The sequence below is a fragment of the Pristis pectinata genome, chromosome 6 (genome assembly GCF_009764475.1).
Source record: "Pristis pectinata isolate sPriPec2 chromosome 6, sPriPec2.1.pri, whole genome shotgun sequence".
NCBI lineage: Eukaryota > Metazoa > Chordata > Chondrichthyes > Rhinopristiformes > Pristidae > Pristis > Pristis pectinata.
Window position 1 is genome coordinate 77,015,097 of NC_067410.1, and position 21,484 is coordinate 77,036,580.

The 21,484-nt window shown below is 42.5% G+C and overlaps 1 protein-coding gene across 3 annotated transcripts in view; it reads right to left on the bottom strand.

Annotated features, from left to right (window-relative positions):
- Positions 1-18,163, bottom strand: part of si:dkeyp-97b10.3 (uncharacterized) — a 72,210-nt gene extending 54,047 nt beyond the window's left edge. For all 3 annotated transcript variants that reach the window (XM_052018335.1, XM_052018334.1, XM_052018333.1), the window contains exon 1: positions 18,056-18,163. In XM_052018335.1, the coding sequence (XP_051874295.1) occupies positions 18,056-18,093 (38 nt within the window). In that variant the 5' untranslated portion in view covers positions 18,094-18,163. The remainder of the gene's footprint in view (positions 1-18,055) is intronic.
- Between the last annotated feature and the right edge of the window lie 3,321 nt (positions 18,164-21,484).

The window sequence follows — 21,484 nt, forward strand, 5'->3', positions numbered from 1 at the left end:
AAAAAAATACATGCACCGGAGTCCAAAACCAATGGCCAGAAATGGTTTAAATGACAAAAAAGAAAATGTACATTCCCTCCTTTATAATTAAAAAAAAGTGTTTGGCAAGTGGACTCCAGCTCACAGAAGAAACAAAGCCCAAGAATGAGGGAAGAAATGAAAGAGCAATGAGGATAGGATTCCTTCTGGTTCATTTTTAATGGTCTTGCTGCTTTCGTCCTGTTTATTCCTCATTTGCATACTACTGTCATGGATGCTGAAGGTGGGAGTGGCTGAGCGGTAGTTGGGGCAGGGTGGTGTTGGTAAATTTGAGATAGGACAGATATATTTAAATGTAATGTATTTCCATGATAATTGCATAACTAATTTTCCTCTCTGTATAGAGGACGTTTGCTGCTGTAACGATCAGTGGGTATATTTAGGTCGCACTGATTGTGGCAATGAAGAAGTGCTGACTACAGGGGTTTTTCTACTGTCTTGGTTAGGTTATAGGACTAGTAACCAGAGCTCTAGACCACTGATCCCGAGATGTGTTTTAATCTCAGCACAGTAGCTGGGGAATTTAAATTCATGTAATTAAATAAATTAGGAATTTAATTTTTAATTACATCTCATTTTAGTAGCAGCAAACATGAAATTATTAAACTGATTATTACAAATAACATCTAGTTCACTAATGTGCAACAGGAAAGGGAATCTGCCATCTTTATCTGGTCTGGTCTATATTAACTACAGACCCACCATTGTGGTTGACACTTAACTGGCTCCAGTTCAGAGGTAAAATGGATGGACAATAAATACCAACAATGACAGCAACACCCAGATCCCTTGAGTGATTTTAAAAATGGCAGAACTCATGGGCTTAGCTGGAACAGAATTTTCTTCCAATATTAACACTAATTGTTAGTCACACTTGAGATAAATGTAGAACATTGGCAGCAAGACAAAGCAGGAGGGACGATAGTTCTCCTTTATGTCTTTTAACAGAGGGAGACCATTCCTCCCATTAGCTCTATGCCAGCACTCAAGAGGAGCAATCCCATTAATCATAAAATACAGGAGTATTGGGGGGGGGGGGGTGTGGAAAGAATATCAAATAAAACTACAGAGAAGAACTAACATGATGCATTTTCCATGATCCCATCCATCAAAAAGTAGAAATATTATAGCAAACACCTCACAATGTTGCATTTTTTTTGTGGAATGGCCTCCAACAACCTAGGGTGAATAACAGTGAAACGGAGCTCTGCAGAGCCCATTTCGAGTGCCAATAGGCCCTTAAATACCAAACTTTGCATCCAGTCACCACCTTCCTAAAAGTGCACAGCCCCTGATCAGCAGCAGCACCCAGAGCAGGTAGATCATGATGCAAATTAGTGTGTAGCTCTACATTAAGGACTTCAGAGATTCTGTATCTGCAGAGTCCAGCATACACTCTCTCTAAATCTTGCATGGTTTACTGCCAGGACTTCAAGTTTTTATTCCTGGTGTTAAACCATGCAAGATTTAGAGAGGGTGTATGCTGGACTCTGCAGATACAGAATCTCTATATATTAGCAATATCTAAAGAGACCACACATTGCTCACAGTTTAGAAACAGATTTATTTTTTTCTGCTTGTTGCATTTTGGATATTCTCTATAGCTGGTTAAGATTTTATTGGTGTACAAGGAGTAGTGTAGCAGGGGTTGATGTCGATTTTGCTAACTTAAAGCCTTCTGCAAATACCAGACCCTTCTCAATGTGGGTCGACTTCTGACTTCCCTCATGACATTGAACATAACTGGGGGGGGGGGGGGGGGGGAAAATCGGTAGAGATCACACAGAAGAGAACAAGTTGCTACATGAGAGAGGGCAAAGGGAGTAAGGTTCTCAGAAGATCACCATATGCAGTGAAAGAGCTTATGAAGAAATGACCATCCCTAGGTCTTCAGCACTGACCAATGCTTCAAACAACTGCTCTTCACAAAAGCCATTGCCATTTAAATCCACCACTGTGGCACAACCACAAATTCAACCCGAGAGCAGTACAACCTTAAAAGTACAGTTGCCTGCCTCGTGGGAGCTCTCAAAGCACCAGGTTCCAACCAATCTAATGCTTCGCACAGCGGTTTGCACTCAAATGATGACCACGCAATGAAACTTGGTACCGCATGTCTGACTGCCAATGAGACATTGGAGATTGCTCCCTGGGAAAATCATCACTGTGGTCCGCTCCCCCCATCCACCTGCTCCACTTCCCACTGAAAGGACTAACCTGTCAGCTTGGCGATTTCAGGTCTGTTCCAGCAATTGCTTCACTGTCACTGTTGATCTGCCTCAGGCCCCCATGTGTAAATGCATCATGTACTCAGAGGACTGCAACATACTTCATTGTTATGAAGCTGCCAATCACTTGCAGCAATAGACTTTCAACTCATAAAGAGCACATGAAAATATCCTGCTGCTGGCTCTTCTTTGATGTTACATTGCAATTTTAATCTTAATTTCCCAAAGCAGTCCAATCCCCTGCTAGGGAGCCATTATAACTGCAAGGTATTGCGTGAAACATGAGTCAGGGACAACATGTTATTATGCACCCCAAGATCAGGATTTCCACAGAAGCAGCCAGCTGAGGTGCCACTAGCGCATCATGTGGCTGCATCCGTCCTGACCAGTGCTTGGACTTTTCAGTGTCGCCTACAAGCTCTGTGGCGGGCTGAAGCCCAGATATTGAGTTGTTGGGTCAGATTCAAGGTGTTTGGTTGTAGGGGTATTTTCTGCCTGAGCTTTCTGCCAGGATTCCGTGGTGTTGTGGAATAGAAAGTGCTAAAAATGTTTTGCAACATAACTAAACTTCTATACGTCTGTTTGCTCCACTTCTAAGTAAAGATTTTAAATACTGTTACATTTGAAGTACATGTAAAATACTTTACTTTTGTAGATAGTTATATATGAGGTTACAATTCAATTGCTTCAAATAGTCCTCTAAATTGAAACAATCAGCCATTCTCAGCAACACAAAAGGAAATCCTAATGCCAGCCAAAGAGCAAATGATACTGTATTGTACAAATGATATGCAAGTTGTGTAACAAGCTAGTCTTATGTAGAGTGACAAGGTTAACTCTTTTAAATAAACTGCGTATGTCCTTGTGCGCATTGGCACAGATAAAGGGTCACATTAGGTAGGCCAGGATACCCAATGATGCAGCATGAAGTGCTTCTGGAAATGTTAAAGAGTATGTAGAACAGGGCAGGTAAGAGCTGGGGAAGGGAGCCGCTATGGAATTAACTGAAAAATCGGTGGCATCAATTGCATGGATGTCTTCAATCACCCTGCATTATTGAGTAGTAGTCTAGATCAGCAAAACTTTATTTACTCTAATTTCTTTCCAGGATAGCAAATGGCTCACAGATCAACTAATTTACAGCCTATGGAGGGGACTGAGGCAAGGCCCTAATCATAGGCGCTTTTAATTCCTTTCCTACTTAACGTCAGTCATTGTTATATAACCTACCAAGATGAAAGAATATCATCCCAATGTGACATACAGAAACGCAAGGGACATTGGCATGATAGATGGCTGTGCCTTCAGCTACCAAGGTTCCAAACTCCACATTTCCAACTTCCTGTCTTTTAGATGCACCTTAACACCTATTGCCATGGCCAAGTTTCTACTTAGCCATTCTAAATCTCTTCCTTTGACCCCATGTTAATTTTTGGCTGAGACACTTCTGTGTAGCATTTCGGTGTGTTTCCTAGTATTGACCCTCCTGTTTTGGCTTTGATGAGTGTGAGACTTGGTGTTGTTTAGAAATGAGGAGCAGAATTTTGGATGACCTCAAGTTTATGAAGGGCTGAAGAGTTAGATAAACATGTTAGTAGGCAGAATAATGACAGACTACTGCACTATACACAGTTGGAAAAAAAATAATCAACATATGTCCTTCATCAACGATCCTGAAAATGTTAAAAATTACATTTTAAAAAATTCAAAAGGGATGATTTTGCAAGTGCAAATAGACCCAAAATTATCAGCAGTGTGTTCACATTCCCTGATGAGCACAGTGACAGATGAGGCTCCCCACTGAGTGTGCATTTGTAAAATCAGCCCTCTGGTGCTTTGATACAGTCAGCACTTAACATGTCAAACAGCTGGCAACTAAACAAAATAAAAGCCTATCATATATACAGCCAAAAAGTAAAGCCAAATCAGATTAAACTATGTTTCAACTGTGCAACGTTCCATCACAATCCTCTTTAACCTTTGCCAATAACTAGACGGGCTTTGAGGGGTCAAGACTGAGCCACACCTTGCAGATTATCAGGCCTCTGCACTACATTTGCTACTATGTTGCTGATGTGGTGATCCAGTTCAACATCTGGTCATTAATTACCCTGGGACATCATCAGGGACTAAACAGAGCTGCTACCATTCAAGGTTGAGAGGGGATAGCAGGGCTTATTCTCAATCAGGATGGTCATTAGCTGACATTTATGACATTAAAATTAACTACCATCTGCCAGTCCAAGCCCGGATGTCATTCAGATATTGCTACAGCTGGCACAAACTGCTTCTGTATCTGTAGAATTGTGAATGTTGAAAAATATAGAACAGTGAGCAAATAAGACCATAAGACATAGGAGCAAAATTAGGCTATTTGCCCCATCAAGTCTGCTCCGCCATTCGATCACGGACGATTTATTTTTCACTCTCAACCCGATTCTCCTGCTTTCTCCCCGTAACCTTTGATACCCTTACTACTGAAGAACCTATCAACCTTTGCTTTAAATATACCCAATGACTTGGCCTCCACACCCCTCTGTGGCAATGAATTCCACAGATACATCACCCTCCGGCTGAAGAAATTCCTCCTCATCTTTGTTCTAAGATAAGATTTCTTTACTAGTCACATGTACATCGAAACGCACAGTGAAATACATCTTTTTGCGTAGTGATTTGGGGGGCAGCCTGCAAGTGTCGCCACGCTTCCGGCACCAACATAGCATGCCCACAACTTCCTAACCTGTACATCTTTTTGGAATGTGGGAGGAAACCGGAGCGCCTGGAGGAAACCCACACAGACACGGGGAGAACGTACAAACTCCTTACAGACAGTGGCCGGATTTGAACCCGGGTTGATGGCGCTGTAAAGCATTATGCTAACCACTATGCTACCATGCCTGCCTTCTATGCTACCGTGCCTGCCTAAAGGGACATCCTTCTATTCTGAGGCCGTGCCCTCTGGTGCTAGACTCTCCCAATACTGGAAACATCCTCTCCACGTCTACTCTATTCGGGCCTTTCAATACTTGGTAGGTTTCAATGAGACCTCCCCTCATCCTTCTAAACTCCAGCGAGTACAGACCAGAGCCATCAAATGCTCCTCATACATTAATTCTTTCATTCCTGGGATCATTGTTGTGAACTCCTCTGGACGATCTCCAATGCCAGCACATCCTTCCTTAGTTATAGGGCCCAAAACTGCTTACAATACTCCAAATGTGGTCTGACCAATGCCTCATAAAGCTTCAGCATTACATCCTTGCTTTTATATTCTACTCCTCTCCAAATGAATGCTAACATTGCATTTGCCTTCCTTATCACCGACTTAACCTGCAAGTTAACCTTTAGGGAATCTTGCACTTGGACTCCCAAGTCCCTTTCCACTTCCGATTTCTGACTTCGCTCCCAGTTTAGAAAATAGTCTACACCTTTATTCCTTCTACCAAAGTGCATGACCATATACTTCCCTATGCTGTACTCCATCTGCCACTTCTTTTACCCATTCTCCCAACCTGTCCAAGTCCTTCTGCAGACTCCCTGCTTCCTCACCACTACCTGCCCCTCCATCTATCTTTACATCATCCGCAAACTTGGCCACAAAGCCATCAACTCCATCCAGATCAGAAACATACAACGTGAAGAGTAGCAGACCCAACACCGACCCCCACAAACACCACTAGTCACAGGCAGCCAACCAGAAAAGGCCCCCTTTGTTCCCACTCTTTGCCTCCTGCCAGTCAGCCAATCTTCTATCCATGCTATACCTTTCCTATAGTACCATAGGCTCCTATGCTGTTTAGCAGCCTCATGTGCAGCACCTTGTCAAAGGCCTTCTGAAAATCCAAGTAAGCAACATCCACTGGCTCTCCTTTGCCTATTCTGTCTGTTACTTCCTCAAAGAATTCCAACAGATTTGTCAGGTAAGATTTCCCCTTAAGGAAATGCATGCTGACTTCGGCCTATTATATCATGTGCTTCCTAGTACACCAAAATCTCATCCTTCATAATGGACTCTAACCACTGAAGTCAGGCTAACTGACCTATAATTTCCTATCTTTTGCCTCCCTCCCTTCTTAAAGAATGGAGTGACATTTGCAAATTTCCAGTCCTCCAGAACCGTTCCTGAATCTAGTGATTCACGAAAGATCACTACTAATGCCACTACAATCTCTTTAGCTACCTCTTTCAGATGGTACATGTGACTTATCCACCTTCAGACCTTTCAGCTTCCCAAGTTCCTTCTCCTTAGTAATAGTGTCTACATTCACTTCTGCCCCCTCTCGAATTTCTGGCATGTTGCCGGTGTCTTGCACAGTGCAGACAGTGCAAAATACTTATTCAGTTTGTCTGCCATTTCTTGTTCCCCATTACTACCTCTGCAGCATCATTTTCCAGCAGTCCAATGTCCACTCTTGCCTCTCTTTCACTCTTTATATATCTGAAAAAACTTCTGGTATCCTCTTTTATATTATTGGCTAGCTTGTCTTCATTTTTCATTTTTTCTCCCCTTATTGCTTTTTTAGTTGCCTTCTGTTGGTTTTTAAAAGCTTCCCACTAATTTTTACAATATTGTATGCCCTCTCTTTTACTTTTATGCTGTCATTGACTTCCCTTGTCAGCCACGGTTGCCTTATCCTCCCTCTAGAACATTTCTTCTTTGGGATGAACTGATCCCGTGTCTTCTGAATTACTCCCAGAAACTCCTGCCATTGCTACTCTACCGTCATCCCTGCTGGGGTCCCCTTCCAATCAACTTTGGCCAGCTCCTCTCTCATGCCTCTGTAGTTACCTTTACTCAACTGTAATACCGATACATCTGATTTTAACTTCTCCCTCTCAAACTACAGGGTGAATTCTATCATATTATGATCGCTGCCTTCGAAGGGTTCCTTTACCTTAAGCTCCCTAACCAAATCTGGTTCACTGCACAACACCCAATCCAGAATTGCCTTTTCCCAAGTGGGCTCAACCACCAGCTGCTCTAAAAAGCCATCTCATAGGCATTCTACAAATTCCTTCTCTTGGGATCCAGTACCAACCTGATTTTCCCAGTCTATCTGCATGACCACCATAACATTACCTCTCTTACATGCCTTTTCTATCTCCTGTTGTAATTTGTATCCCACATCCTGGCTACTATTTGGAGGCCTGTATATAACTCCCATCAGTGTCTTTTTACCTTTGTAGTTTCTTAACTCTACCCACAAGGATTCTACATCTTCTGATCCTATGTCGCTTCTTGCTAAGGATTTGATTTCATTTCTTTTAAACCAACAGAGCCACGCCACTCTCTCTGCCCACCTTTCGATAGGATGTGTATCCTTGGATGTTTAGCTCCCAGCTGTGAACTTCTTTCAACTACGACTCTGTGATGCCCACAAAGTCATATCTGCCAGTTTCATACTGTGCCATAAGCTCATCTACCTTGTTTCGTATACTGTGTGCATTCAAATATAACACCTTCAATCCTGTATTCACCACCCTTCTTCTCAAATTTGTCTCCATGTTGCCTGAAGTTAAATTCTTATTGCTTTCTAAACTTTCTCTCTTATTCTTTATTCTGGAGACTTCAGTAACCTCTCCTGCACTCTCCTTCCCTTTTACTTTATCCATACTTTTTCAATCTGTTGAACCCACCCCCCTACTATTTAGTTTAAAGCCCATCCACAACCCTAGATGTGTGATTCACCAAGACTCTTGTCCCAGCGTGGTTCAGGTGGAGCCCATCCCATTGGAACATCTCCCTCTTTCCCCAATATTGATGCCATTGTCCCACAAATTCAAACCCACTTCTCCCACACCAACCTTTGAGCCATGCATTTAACTCTCTGATCTTATTGACCCTGTGCCAATTTGCACGTGACTCAGGTAGCAATCCAGAGATTATTACCTTTTTGGTTCTGCTTGTTAATTTAGTCCCTAACTGCTCAAATTCCCTCAGCAGAACCTCTTCCCTTGTTCTACCTATGTCGTTGGTACCCTCATGGACCACGACAACTGGCTCTTTCTCCTCCCATTCCAAATTCTTCGGCAGGTCAGATGAGATATCCCGAACTCAGGCACCAGGCAGGCAACACAGCCTTCCGACTCTTGTTCCTTGCACCAGAGAATTGTGTCCATTCCCCTGACTATACTATCCCCAATTACAACTGCATTTCTCTTCTCTCTCCCCTCTTGAATGGCTCCCTGAACCACAATGCCACGGTTCAGTTGCTCATCCTTCCTATAGACCCCCACTCTCATCCACACAGGGAGCAAGCATCTCAGACCTGTTGTACAAGCTTAAGGTCTGATGCTCCTCCAGCACTGTCTCTTGGATCCTCCTACCTTCCTCACTTGCAGTTACACCCTCTTGTCTCTGACCACAGAGTGAATTTGAAGCAGGTATTCTAAAGGGTGTGACTGCCTCCTGAAACACAGCATCCAGGTCACTCTCTTCCTCCCTGATGTGTCGCAGTGTTTGAAGCTCAGATTCCAGGTCATCAACTTTGAGCCTGAGTTCCTTGAGCAACCAACACTTGCTGCAGATGTGGTCACCAGGAACCTCAATGGGGTCCACCAGCTCCAACATCATGAGCTACAACATATACCTGATCCTGCATCCTTACTTTATCTAATTCGATGCAATTTGCTTTCTTTTTGTTTAACTACCACATAAAAAAACTGCTACTCACCTGTGCCTCCTCGCCGAAGCATCTTGAGCCAAAGCCTCAGATTCCCACTCCTACACTGGTCCACTCTCCAAATGGCCACTCTGGTTTAGCCTACCTTACTTTTATTGGCTGAGTTGCCAGACACTTAGTCAATCACATAAATTTATTAAAAAAAATGCTGCTCATTCCTCCCTTATGCTGCTCTGGCTACTGCAACTGGAGAAAAACAGGCCCTCATGTATGGCCTTAAATTGAAGGGAAGCTCAATGAGTAGCACCTGAAACAGCTAGGTGATGAAAGGTTCCCGGAGGAACTCCTGCAGCAATATCCTGGGGTTGTGGTAACTGACCTCTTAGAGCCACAACATTAGGTAAGGCTCCAGCCACTAGAGGGATGCCCGTTGACTTCAATTCTTCTAGTACCCCTTGATACTATACTGTGTAATACTACCTTACTGGAAGAACACATGTTATCTGCAATAACATCTATTCTCAACTTTGGTGCATAGGAGATTGCCAATTAGAGCCAATCATTTTTCACTGAAGTATTTGCAAACATTTCAGCCTGCCGTGATTGAAGGGAAGGGAATGTTTGTGGAGCCTCCACTTCCTGTAGTTACTTGGCTCTCCACCACTACTCTTGACTCAATGGGATACAGAAACAGAACTTTGCTTTGATCCATTGAACATGTAAGTTAACAGAGAAAGCTGTGCTTCCGGTAATTACTGGTTACCTCTTGTTCCTTTTCCCTTCCAGACTAAATAAAAAATTCTCATCATCCACAGCAGTTGGTAGCTCATGGTTACCACTGAAGCAGCAAACAGTGCAGTTATCAGAATAATACATGGTTGTAGTAGTTACATTATCAGTGCATAAGTAAAGCTCAGTAACAGTTTTACAATAATAATTATTACACTTTACATGCCTATTTATTTTTTTTATTTCTGTACTTGTGTTAAAATGCTTATTGTGATTTTCAAGACCATAGTCATACCTTGAACACGTCTCCAATGAAAGTTAAGGGTTTATTGTATTTAATGTGTAGCCTAGGGCAACCACTTTGTTGGGTAATTCCTCACTTTAAGACATGCCTGTAGTAAATCAGGATTGGTCACCTGGCTTAATGATGATTAAAAACTGAGGCATGACTAAGCCGTAGGTTTGCAGATAGTGGTTGCTTGCAGTTCTGCTTTACAGAGGGATGCCTACTTTGGGCAGCTAGATTTGTTCTTCGTCTGTATAAACTCAGCACAGTGGTAGACTTTTTTTAAATTTATTCATCAATGGGATGTAGACATCACTCGCAATGCTGGTTCTTATTGTAGTAGAATCACAGAATAGTTACAGCACAGAAGGAAGCAACCCAGCCAGGTGACTCAACACAGATTCTTTGCAAAAGCCACCCAGCTAACTCCATTCTGCTGCTTTCTCCACTGTTCTGCAAATTTTTCCCCTTTCAGGTATTTATCCAGATCCCTTTCAAATACTACAATTAAGTCTGTCCATTCCTAATCGTCCTTGAGCTGACAAGACAGTTAAGAGTCAGACCCTTCTTCAATTTTGCGTGCTCATGATGTGGTCTCCTCTACAGTGTAGATTGGGTGACCACTTTGCAAAACACCTCCCTTCAATCTGCAAAGGCACCTCTGAGCAACCAGTTGCCTGTCACTTTAATTCTAAGTCCCACTCCCCTATCCTACTCTGACCTGTCTGGCCACATTATTCCACTGAAGCCCAACATAAGGAACAGCACTTAATCTTCCATCGCAAATTGCCATCCTTACTGGATTCAACAATTTCAGATAACCAATAGGCCAGTTCTGATGCAAGGTTATCCACCTGAAAATTAACTTTTTTCTCTCCTGAGTATTTCCAGTATTCTCTTTTATTTCAGATTATTTTCTCTCTCTCTCTGTCCTCATTCATTTCCCTCCAGTCACACCTGTTCAAGGCAGATCCACTATGATTAACAAGCCTTCCCCACCCTCTCTTAGGTAGCAATATCAGCCTTTGTCTGGATTCTCTTGCTATCTATCCTCTCACAGGGATTCCCTTTGCTCTCCACCCCTCGCCCTGTCTGCAACATAAACACCTCTCATTTCCTCACTTTTTCCAGTTCTGATGAAAAATCATCAACCTCAAACTTTAACTTCCTCTCCACAGATGCTGCCTGACCTGCTGAGAATCTCCAGCATTTTCTGGGTTTTTTTATGCCAGGTTTCCTTCCCTGAAGAACACGAGTGAACTAGGTGGGTTTTTAATGACAATCCAGTAGGTATTATCACTAAGTAGGTCTTTCATAAACTTACATATTTGCATCATTTCTTGATTTTATGTTCCTGATGAGCCAAGGTGGGATACAAAAATCTCCTTGGATCAGTGGTCTAGACCTCCAGTTACCAGTCCAGTAACTTAACCACTATGCCTCCATACTCCTCCCATATTACGCAAAATGCCACACATGGAGAGAAGACTTTGACTTCCAAAACCAACTACATGCCGTCCCAGGTAACGAATGGGTTCTGTTTTTACAGATAGCCATAAGTCGATTTTGTCCACAAGTCGGAAAATACACCGAAATCATTCGATATGGTAAACTTACTTCCACAGTCTTGTAATTAATGGCATCCAAAGCACTATCAAGATCGATAAGAATGAACAATTACTAAAAGTGGAGGGGGAGAGGAAACTAGTTCTACCATTCGTAGGAACTAACGTATATACGTATGTTGGACTTTTGAATTTAATATAATAGGACCTCGTTCATAGCCCATTCATAGCTCGTTCATAGTCAGACATTCATAGCCCAGGGATGGCCTGTACATGTATCCATAGTATCTTGAAGAAGCCAGTCTGAAGCAGGTAATTGGTGATAAAAAGGTTAAATCAGTTAATTCCCCATTTTAGTTCATCTGTGACAATGATAGTCTTATTCTTGTTGGTCTGTCTTATACATCATGAACAGCTCAATGACTGGTTGAAGTTCAAAGCTAGTGTGGGCATTGTTTAAATGCAATGGACTTAATTCTTCCATGAAAGCTTCTCTTATCTAGCCAATGAGAGATAGAGAGATTTGTTCTATGATTTGCAAATCATAGTTTATGTCATGATGTGTAAAATGATAGCATGCATAATACTGACCTGTTATTTACTGCAATTTTTTTCAGCAGATAATTAATCCTTCATTGTTTGAGCAGCTAAAAGCAGAAGCCATTGCCAATTTAGTTTGGCACTGTAAATTCTTCTCACCAGCAGAGGAAGCAACTTGATCTGATACAGCTAAGAATCCACACAGGGACAAACAGCCCACTCAAAAGCAGTGAGCTGCTTTCAACAAATGTGTTCTCTACTGTGTAAATTGTTTTATTATTGTCGCATGTACTGAGGTACAGTGAAAAACTTAGTCATAGAGCAATACAGCACAAATACAGGCCCTTTGCTAATCCCAATTTCCTGAATTCAGCCCTTATCCCTCTAAGCCCCGCCCCTCCATGTGCCTATTCAAGTGCTTCTTAAATGATACTATTGTACCTGCCTCAGCCACTTCCTTTAGCAGCTTGTTTCATGTGGAAAAAGTTGGCCCTCAGATCCCTTTTAAATCTTTTCCCTCTCACCCTGAACCTATGCCCCCTGGTCTTGGACTCCCCTATCCTGGGGAAAAGACTTTTACCATCCACGTTATCAATGCCTCTCATAATTTTAAACGTTTCTATAAGGTCACCCCTCATTCTCCTACTTTCCAAGGAATAAAGACCTAGTCTGGCGAACCTCTCCCTATAACTCAGGCCCTCTAGTCCTGGCAACACTCTCGTAAATCTTTCCTGCACTCTTTCCAGTTTAACCACGTCCTTCCTATAACAGGGTGGCCAAAACTGTACACAGTACTCCACATGCAGCCTCACAAATGACTTATACAACTGCAATATAATGTCCCAAATCCTATACTCAATGCCCTGACTAATGAAGGCCAGTGTGCTAAATGCCTTTTTCACCACCCTGTCTACCTGTGATGCCACTTTCAGTGAACTATCCACTTGTACTCCCAGGTCCCTCTGTTCCATTACACTCCCTAATCCCTTGCCATTCATAGTGCAAGTCCTACACTGATCTGACTTTCCAAAATGCATTACCTCACACTTACCTGTATTGAAATTCATTTGCCACTCCTCAGCCCACTTCCCTAACTGATCAAGATCCCCCTGTAATCTACAATGACCTCCTTCACTATCAACACCACCTCCTAATTTTGTGTCATCTGCAAACTTACTGATCAAGCCTTGGACATTCACATCCAAATCATTTATACAAATAACAAGGGTCCCAACACCAACCCCTGTGGGACACCTCTAGTCACTAGCCTTCATTCCAAGAAACAACCTTCAACCATCACCCTCTGCTTCCTACCTCTGAACCCATTTTGAATCTACCCAACTAGCTCTCCCTGGATTCCATGCAACCTAACCTTCCACACCAGCCTACCATGCGGGACCTTATCGAAGGCCTTGCTAAAGTCCAAACAGACAACATCCACTGCCCTACCCTCATCTACCTTTTTGATTACCTCTTCAAAAAAAACTCTAAAAAGGTTCATCAAGCACAACTTTCCATGCACAAATCCATGCTGACTCCTCCTGATCAGGCTGTCTATATTTTTTTTAAAGATATCTTTATTAGTCACATGTATATCGAAACACACAGTGAAATGCACCCTTTTGTGTAGAGTGTTCTGGGGGCAGCCCACAAGTGTCGGCACGCTTCCGGCGCCAACATAGCATACCCACAACTTCCTAACCTGTACATCTTTGGAATGTGGGAGGAAACTGGAGCACCTGGAGGAAACCCGCTCAGTCATGGTGAGAACGTACAAACTCCTTACAGACAGCAGCCAGAATTGAACCTGGGTCGCTGGCACTGTAAAGCATTACGCTAACCACTACACTACCGTGCCTGCGTCCAACTTGTCATAAAGGCCCTTTGGCCCAACTGGCCCATGCCGACCAAGATGCCTCATCCTAGCTGGCCCAATTGCCAGACTTTGGCCCATAACCTTCTAAGTCTTTCCAATCCATGTACCTGTCCAACTGTCTTTTTAAGGTTGTTTTGTACCTGCCTCAACCCCTTCCTCTGGCAGCTATGCCACATAGATACCACCCTTCATGTAAAAAAAACTTACCCCTCAACTTGCTCCTCTTTCCCCTCTCACCGTCCATATAGATCAATTCAATTACATTAGTGCATTGAGGTAGTACAAGGTAAAACAGTACGAGAATGCAGAGTGAAGAGTTACAGTTAGAGAGAAAATGTAGTGCCGGTAGACAATAAGGTGCAAGGCCATAATGAGGTAGATCATGAGGTCAGTGGTACCAGGGACCATTCAATAGTCTTATAACAGCGGGACAGAAGCTGTCCTTGAACCTGGTATTGAGTTTGAATCCCTTGTTATCAACAATTTGCACAGAAAAACACCTTTAACATGGCTAAAAACCCTAAGGTCTTTCATCAGAATAAAGTAGACAGAAATTGTGACCAGTTCTGCGGAAGTACTGAATACATGACTGAACAATAGGTTAAGGAGCTAAATTAAAATGAGCATTTTAAAGGAGGTGACATTGAGATGTGGAATTCCAGGACTTAGGGGCCTGGACAACTGAAGACACGGCAATTAATGGAAGGGCAAAAAAGTAAAAGATTCGCAAGAGGCCATATTGGAAAGAAGCAAAGGACTGCAGATGCTGGAATCCAGATGAAAAACACTGTGATGCTGGAGGAACTCAGCAGGCCAGGCAGCATCCGTGGAGAAAAGCAGGCGGTCAATGTTTTGGGTCAGGACCCTTCTTCAGGACTGAAAAGGGGAAGCCCAATATATAGGAGGGAAAAGCAGAGCAGTGATAGGTGGACAAAAGAGGGGAGGTGGGGTGGATACAAGGTGGTGATAGGTAGATGCAGGTAAGAGATAGTGATAAGCAGGTGTGGGGGAGGAGGGGAGAGCAGATCCACCAGAGTATGGGTCTAAGGTAAGGAGGAAAAAAGGGAGGTAGAAAAGAGAGATAGTCCCCTCCCACACTATCATAGATATGTCAGTCCTCAGCCTCCTCCACTGCCATGAGAATTCCAAGCGCAAACTGGAGGAACAGCACCTCATTTTCCGTCTTGGAACTCTGTAGCCTAACGGCATGAACACTGAATTCTCCACACCCCCACCATGCCTCTTCTTTTCTCTTTCCTAGCATCTCTCTCTTTCTTCTACCCACCTTACCTCTGACCCATCCCCTAGCGGATCTGCTCTCCCCTCCTCTTCTGCACCTGCCTATCACTATCTCTTACCTGCATCTACCTATCACAACCTTGTGCCCACCCCACCTCCCCTCTTTTGTCCACCTATCACTGCTCTGAATTTTCCCTCCTATATATTGGGCTTCCCCTTTTCCTATCTTCAGTCCTGAAGAAGGCTCCTGACCTGAAACGTTGACTGCCTGCTTTTCTCCACAGATGCTGTCTGGCCTGCCGAGTTCCTCCAGCAACACAGTGTTTTTCATATTGGAAAGAATGCAGGCTTCTCAGGAGGATCTCAGTTGCTGGCATCTAGACTGCAATCGAAGCAAGTTATTGCCATTGCAACAGAAGGTGCTAATGGGAATGAGAATGAGAAAGACTCTCAAGTAAACAAATGGAGGTAGAGGAACCAGACACCAACTGGCCTCTAATTCTGGTTAATTGCTGATACATTAGATGACAACTAAGACAAATGCCAGGCTGAATTTTTCTCTGCACTAAAAAGAATGAGCAATTTTATCAAAAAGTATGCTGTAAACAAGAAACAACCCTCAATGAAGTATTTATTGCAATACTGACCTACATGCCTGCAGTTTCCATGTCTTGATATTTGTTAGTGTCTTATATTAAGAACATATGACAGTGACGACAGAAAAAGATCATCTGGTACGTAGAGCCAATCCCATACATTCATTGTGCCATCCACCCCCACATCCACATTCTTCAGCCAAGAAACACAATCTCATGGGTGATGCAAAAAGGCAACCAGAAAGGAACTTGAACATTTTCCCCTGATCCCCAAAGGCAATCAAGCAATTTCTAAAAAAAAACACATGTGTGGTAAATACTTCCATCAATTTGTCACTCACCTTTAATACAGGTAACTTTGACCAAAATTAGGAAGGCATCCCCTTCTGATATTCAATGCATTTTGAGTTGGCAATTCTGCAAGAAGTACATTACTTTCTGATGTCTATTCCATGTCTTTGTTGATACAATTTACAGCCATATTCTCTGGATTTCTCTAAACTATATCAATGAATTTATTTATGCTAATCCCTTCCACTGTTTGAAAGGCCTCAATCAAATCTTCTCCACGTCAACTTTTCTGCTCAGGAGCTCCACCTAAACTCATATGTGAGTTTAAATGAGGACCTTAACACCAGGTGTCAATTAATGACCCTCCTCTGAACCCCTTCCAGTTGTAAGGGGGTGGAATAGGATCAGAGTATCTTCAAGGAGGCCCATAGTATTGTTCTGGCAATATGGTAGTTGTTGTCTCTAATTGGATTTCAAGGCAATACGTTCAAACAATACACCCCAACATGCATCTTCTTCCCTGCCAGACTGATTTCAGCAGCCAACCCACAAAATCGAGTGGAAGTCAGCCTAAACCAAGTGATTGCCTAAGAAGGCAGCAACATCCCTGTGTTTGATCCATTTTCCTAATGTTTTGCTAATCTTTACTGCTGCCTGTTTAGTGATGCTGGACAAAAGCAACGCACCTCGGTATTTCCGTCATGAGCTCGATTGACCGATTAAATGGAAGATTTGTTCATTAATAGCTCATCTTTTCCCAGAAGGTAGTATTTGATTTTTATTACTGTAACATGCGAAATCGTTTCTTACAATTTCAGAAACTGAAATGCAGAATCAATCAAATCAAACAATGGTCAACTGGAAAACTCAATACTCTGAGGAGCTCTTGCACAGAAAATCCAAAACACCGGGTGCTGAACACCGCAGCTCCTCGGGTTATTTACTTTCCAATTTGCGCAGTGATCTTCAGTGAATAGAACTGAGCTCGCCGGAATTCAGTTTACTTGCAAATTGAGATTTGCCTTTTGTTCTTCAGACTGTGAGAATGGGAAGGAGCAATTCTGCAACCTGCATGATTCCCATGCAAAAAAACACCTGGTAGTTAATTTACAGGTACTGACTGCTTCCTTCTACAATTACAAGTACGCCACTGGCCAGGTTTAAACCTGTCTATATGTATTTGATAATTTCTATGGTAATCTATTGGCACATGTCCATCGGTATGGTAGAATATCATTCCCTATGATCAAATTTCGCAGCCCCTCAACTGACAAGTACATGCTGAGGATATTGATAAGAGTATTGAACAATCCCGAACAGGAACTTGTGCCAGAAACACTTGCTTTCCATTAGAATTTCGCAAATACTAAGAGTTTCTACATCTGTTAAAGCATAGCTATCTGTTGTCTACATCGAACCCAGGAACGGCGGTCGTATCTTCCCCCCAGAATTTGATGCAAACACGAGTCCGCCGTTCGTGCACAGGTGAGGCGCCTCGGCATTGCCCACCTGGTCCCTCGATCCCTGATCTCCAATGTTGGCTGCAACTAGAAGCATATCGCCCGTTCCTCAGGAGAGCTTCCAGCAATCGGCACAACAAATGTTTCGTAGGCAATCGGCCGGACATGTTTGCTTACAAGTTAGTGTGTTAAACCTACATGTAAGACGTTTTAGAGTTGTTTTAAATGGAGAGATAACTAATTGCTGTGGCTGATAGTGCAGCTTCAATAACAACTCTTTGTTCTCCAAACATGGCGCCAAGGATAGTGCAATAAAGCACATCATTCGTTTAATCTCCAAAACAATAACAGATGTCAGCTCTCGCGGCTCCAGGAAGTTACCCAAACAAAAATAAAAACAGAGCACTACAGTGCTCTAAAATATCCACATTACTTTCTATTCTTTTTGAAAATGTTACTGCAATCAATCGAGCTGCAGTAACTGGAAGCACAATTATACTGGACGCCTTTATAAGATACGCGCTCACAAACACATGCACAATCACCATGTGTATTTTAGACATAAAGCTAATTTTTCACTGACCTGGCTTGCATTTCTTCAACTGAGAAGTTTGCAACCATTTCTATCCATTGAATGCGTTAGACAGTACTCCGTATTTAGAATTTTAAAAGTCGATGGCGGGAATGAAACGGAACTCCCCCCGCCCCCCGCGGTTGGGGGTGTGGACAATGTGATAAAGCCAGCGAGGACCGTTCATGAATGAACAGGAAGCAACAAAAATGAAAGGAGAGCTGTCGAGTTTTTTTTCCCCCTACTCCTGAGCCGCGAGGAGAAGGTGGCCCGTGCTTCAGGGATAGAGTGTACAGCATGTTCTCTGTCGGGAGTTACCAAAGGCCGGTGAAGAGATATAAACACTCTCAGAGTAAAATGCCGCTTTGCTTTTCTTCAAAGAGGTGCCAGTTTTTATTTTCACCACAAGTGCAAAATATCCGAGTGTTTCAACATCACGTACTAACTGAAATCGGAAGAATTAGTTTCGCAGATTTTTTTTTCATGAAGATGGTCTCTCTATCTCTCTCTGCAATGGACAACTTTGAGAACACTAATTATTTTACTAATGTGCCTGTGAGCTCCCGCCTTTTAATAATTTGAATTCAAGTTCCAACAGGAGATGATGACCTCCACCATCTTCTTGGCCTCAGTAATTACCTGTTCAAAGGTAAAGCAACTGGATGGTATTCTTGTAGGAGCAGTGAAAAGAGCTTGGACCCAGGTACCAAGATAATATAGGGTGCAGCATTCACATCAAGAAATGCATCAAATTGAAGTCTGATCTGATAAGAGGTGGGATCCTCGGATTCCTTAAGTAACATACTTTGGTTGCTCCCTTTTCCATTTTTGATGAAGAGCCAGCGATCTGAAACGTTAACTCCTTTTCTCTATCCACAAATGCTGCCTGACCTGTTAAGTACTTACAACATCTTATGCTTTTGTTTTGGTTGTTCCACAATGGGATCTTGGTTAGATGAATTACATGCAATATGCTATCTCATTGCTTCAGATTCTTAAATCTAAAAATATTAACAGAAGATATTAAATTGGAGAGGAACAATGACTGATCCTCAGAAACCTAGATAAAACTCAAAGTAATACATATAAGATTCCTGTATTGACATTTTGTAGTTTCAGTTACAAATTATGGCAGAGAAGGGGAACAGCAAAAGTCAATTTTGCTGTCTCCTTCATGTTTCACACTGAAGAAAGTCATCATTGATGAAGCTCATCCGGATACAATGCTTCCTTTATATTTTGTGTGGAACACTGGCCTTTATTTCAATATTCTGCAAGCCTTTTACATAGAATTTATGAAACAGCTGTCCAACTCAAATGTCTCTGCCAATTTTTTCATGTTTTCTTAAGACATAGGAGAAGGCTAACTGGCCTATCAAATGTATGCTGGTTCTCAGAGTTATTCCATCAATCCCGTTCTCTCACTTGTTTTCCTGTAAGAAAAACATGATGATGCTGGAGGAACTCAGCAGGTCAGGCAGCATTCATGGCAAAAAGCAGGCGGTCAATGTTTCGGGTCAGAACCCTTCTTCAGGACTGACTCCTTCAGAACTTCCCTCCTATATATTGGGCTTCCCCTTTTCCTAAATTCAGTCCTGAAGGGTCCTGACCCGAAACGATGACTGCCTGTTTTTCTCCACGGATGCTGCCTGACCTGCTGAGTTCCTTCAGCATCATCTTTTTTTTCATATAGATTCCACCATCTGCAGTCCTTTGTTTCTCTTATTTTCCTGTATTCTGTTCTCTCTCTTGTGCCCATCAACTCCACTCTGATTCTCCTGTCACTCACCTGCACAAGGCATAATTTACAGAGGCCAGTTAACTGACCAAATGGCACGTGTATGGGATGTGAGAGGAAGCCAGACCACCAAGGGGAAACCCACACAGTCACAGGGAGAAATGTGCAAACTCCACATGGACAGCAGAAGAAATCAGGATTGAACCTCACGCACTGGAGCTTTGAGGCAGCAACACTACCTGCTGCACCACCATGCCACCCTATGTCCACACAAAGCATACTATTCATCAAAAACAATCCCTGTGGTAGTGCACTCCATCGTGATTCTAACTACACACCAGGTGAAGACTGAAAACAAAAATGGCAGAAATACTCAACAGGTCAGAGAGCATTTATGGAGAGGGACCCCAAAAGAAGTGTAAAAGTTAAAGAAAAGGACATTCCATGTGGTAACATATAGGAGTACAATTTACCAATTTACAAAGGAACAATTAAAGTTACAACATAGAAGCGGCAGCATGGTAGTGTAGTGGTTAGCGTAATACTATTCCAGCGACCTGGGTTCAATTCCCGCCGTTGTCTGTGAGGAGTTTGTACGTTCTCCCCATGTCTGTGTGGGTTTCCTCTGAGTGCTCCAGTTTCCTCCCCCATTCCAAAGACGTACGGGTTAGGAAGTTGTGGGCATGCTATGTTGGTGCCGGAAGACTGGCGACACTTGTGGGCTGCACCCAGCATATTCTCAGTAACGCAAAAAGACATATTTCACTGTGTGTTTTGATGTATATGTGACTAATAAATAAATATCATAGAGACAATTTGGCTGCCAGCCCACACCCTTACCTCCCTTTCAGATAAATTATGTAAACTTTATTTACATGCCGCCTTTCCTATATTGTTCCTTCACTCACCAATACAGTCTAATCTTGAATCATAGACTCACGGAATCACACAGGACAGAAATGGCTTCGCCCTACCACGGCCATGATGACCTTTTTGCCCATTTACACTAAATGTTGAATTAGATTCTGCATCAGGTCTCCCTCTGGAAACGAATTTCACATCCATATAACTTTCTGTACAAAATTGTTTCTCCAGATCTCCACTCACTTACAAATCTCTACTCATGCCCCTTGGTACTAGATTCCTTACCTATTTGAAATGGCCTGCGCTACCTACCTGATCAGATCAGATTAGTTCATTATCACATATACTAGCATACAATGAAACTCATATGAAGCTCAGAGTGTAAACAGTATACTTTGTAATAACAAGTACAACCTGTGCCATCCTATCATGTAATCTTGCAAAAGAAAATAACTATTTCTCAAGTACTTCCTCAGCAGTAAGCAGAATCTAAGTGATTTTTTTGTACTCCCCTGTAAACTCAATGTTGTTCCTATAGAGTAGGAAAATACAAAAGTCTTTTGGGCACAAGTGACCTGCCACAAGTAGCAGTGACCAGATAACCAGCTTTATGATGATACTGGCTATGCATACATTGACTGATTACCTGCACTATTCCTTTAATGAAAGCATGGGATCATTAACACTCAGTTCAACTTTTATCTGAGGAAAGGTCCTTCCAACAATGCTTTACAGGTCCTTAATTGTACCATTCGCTAATAGAGTTGATTATCAGATCAAACCCATGGCTTGTAAAACTAAGAGGAGATTGGTTTCAAATGAATCAAGCTGACATGATT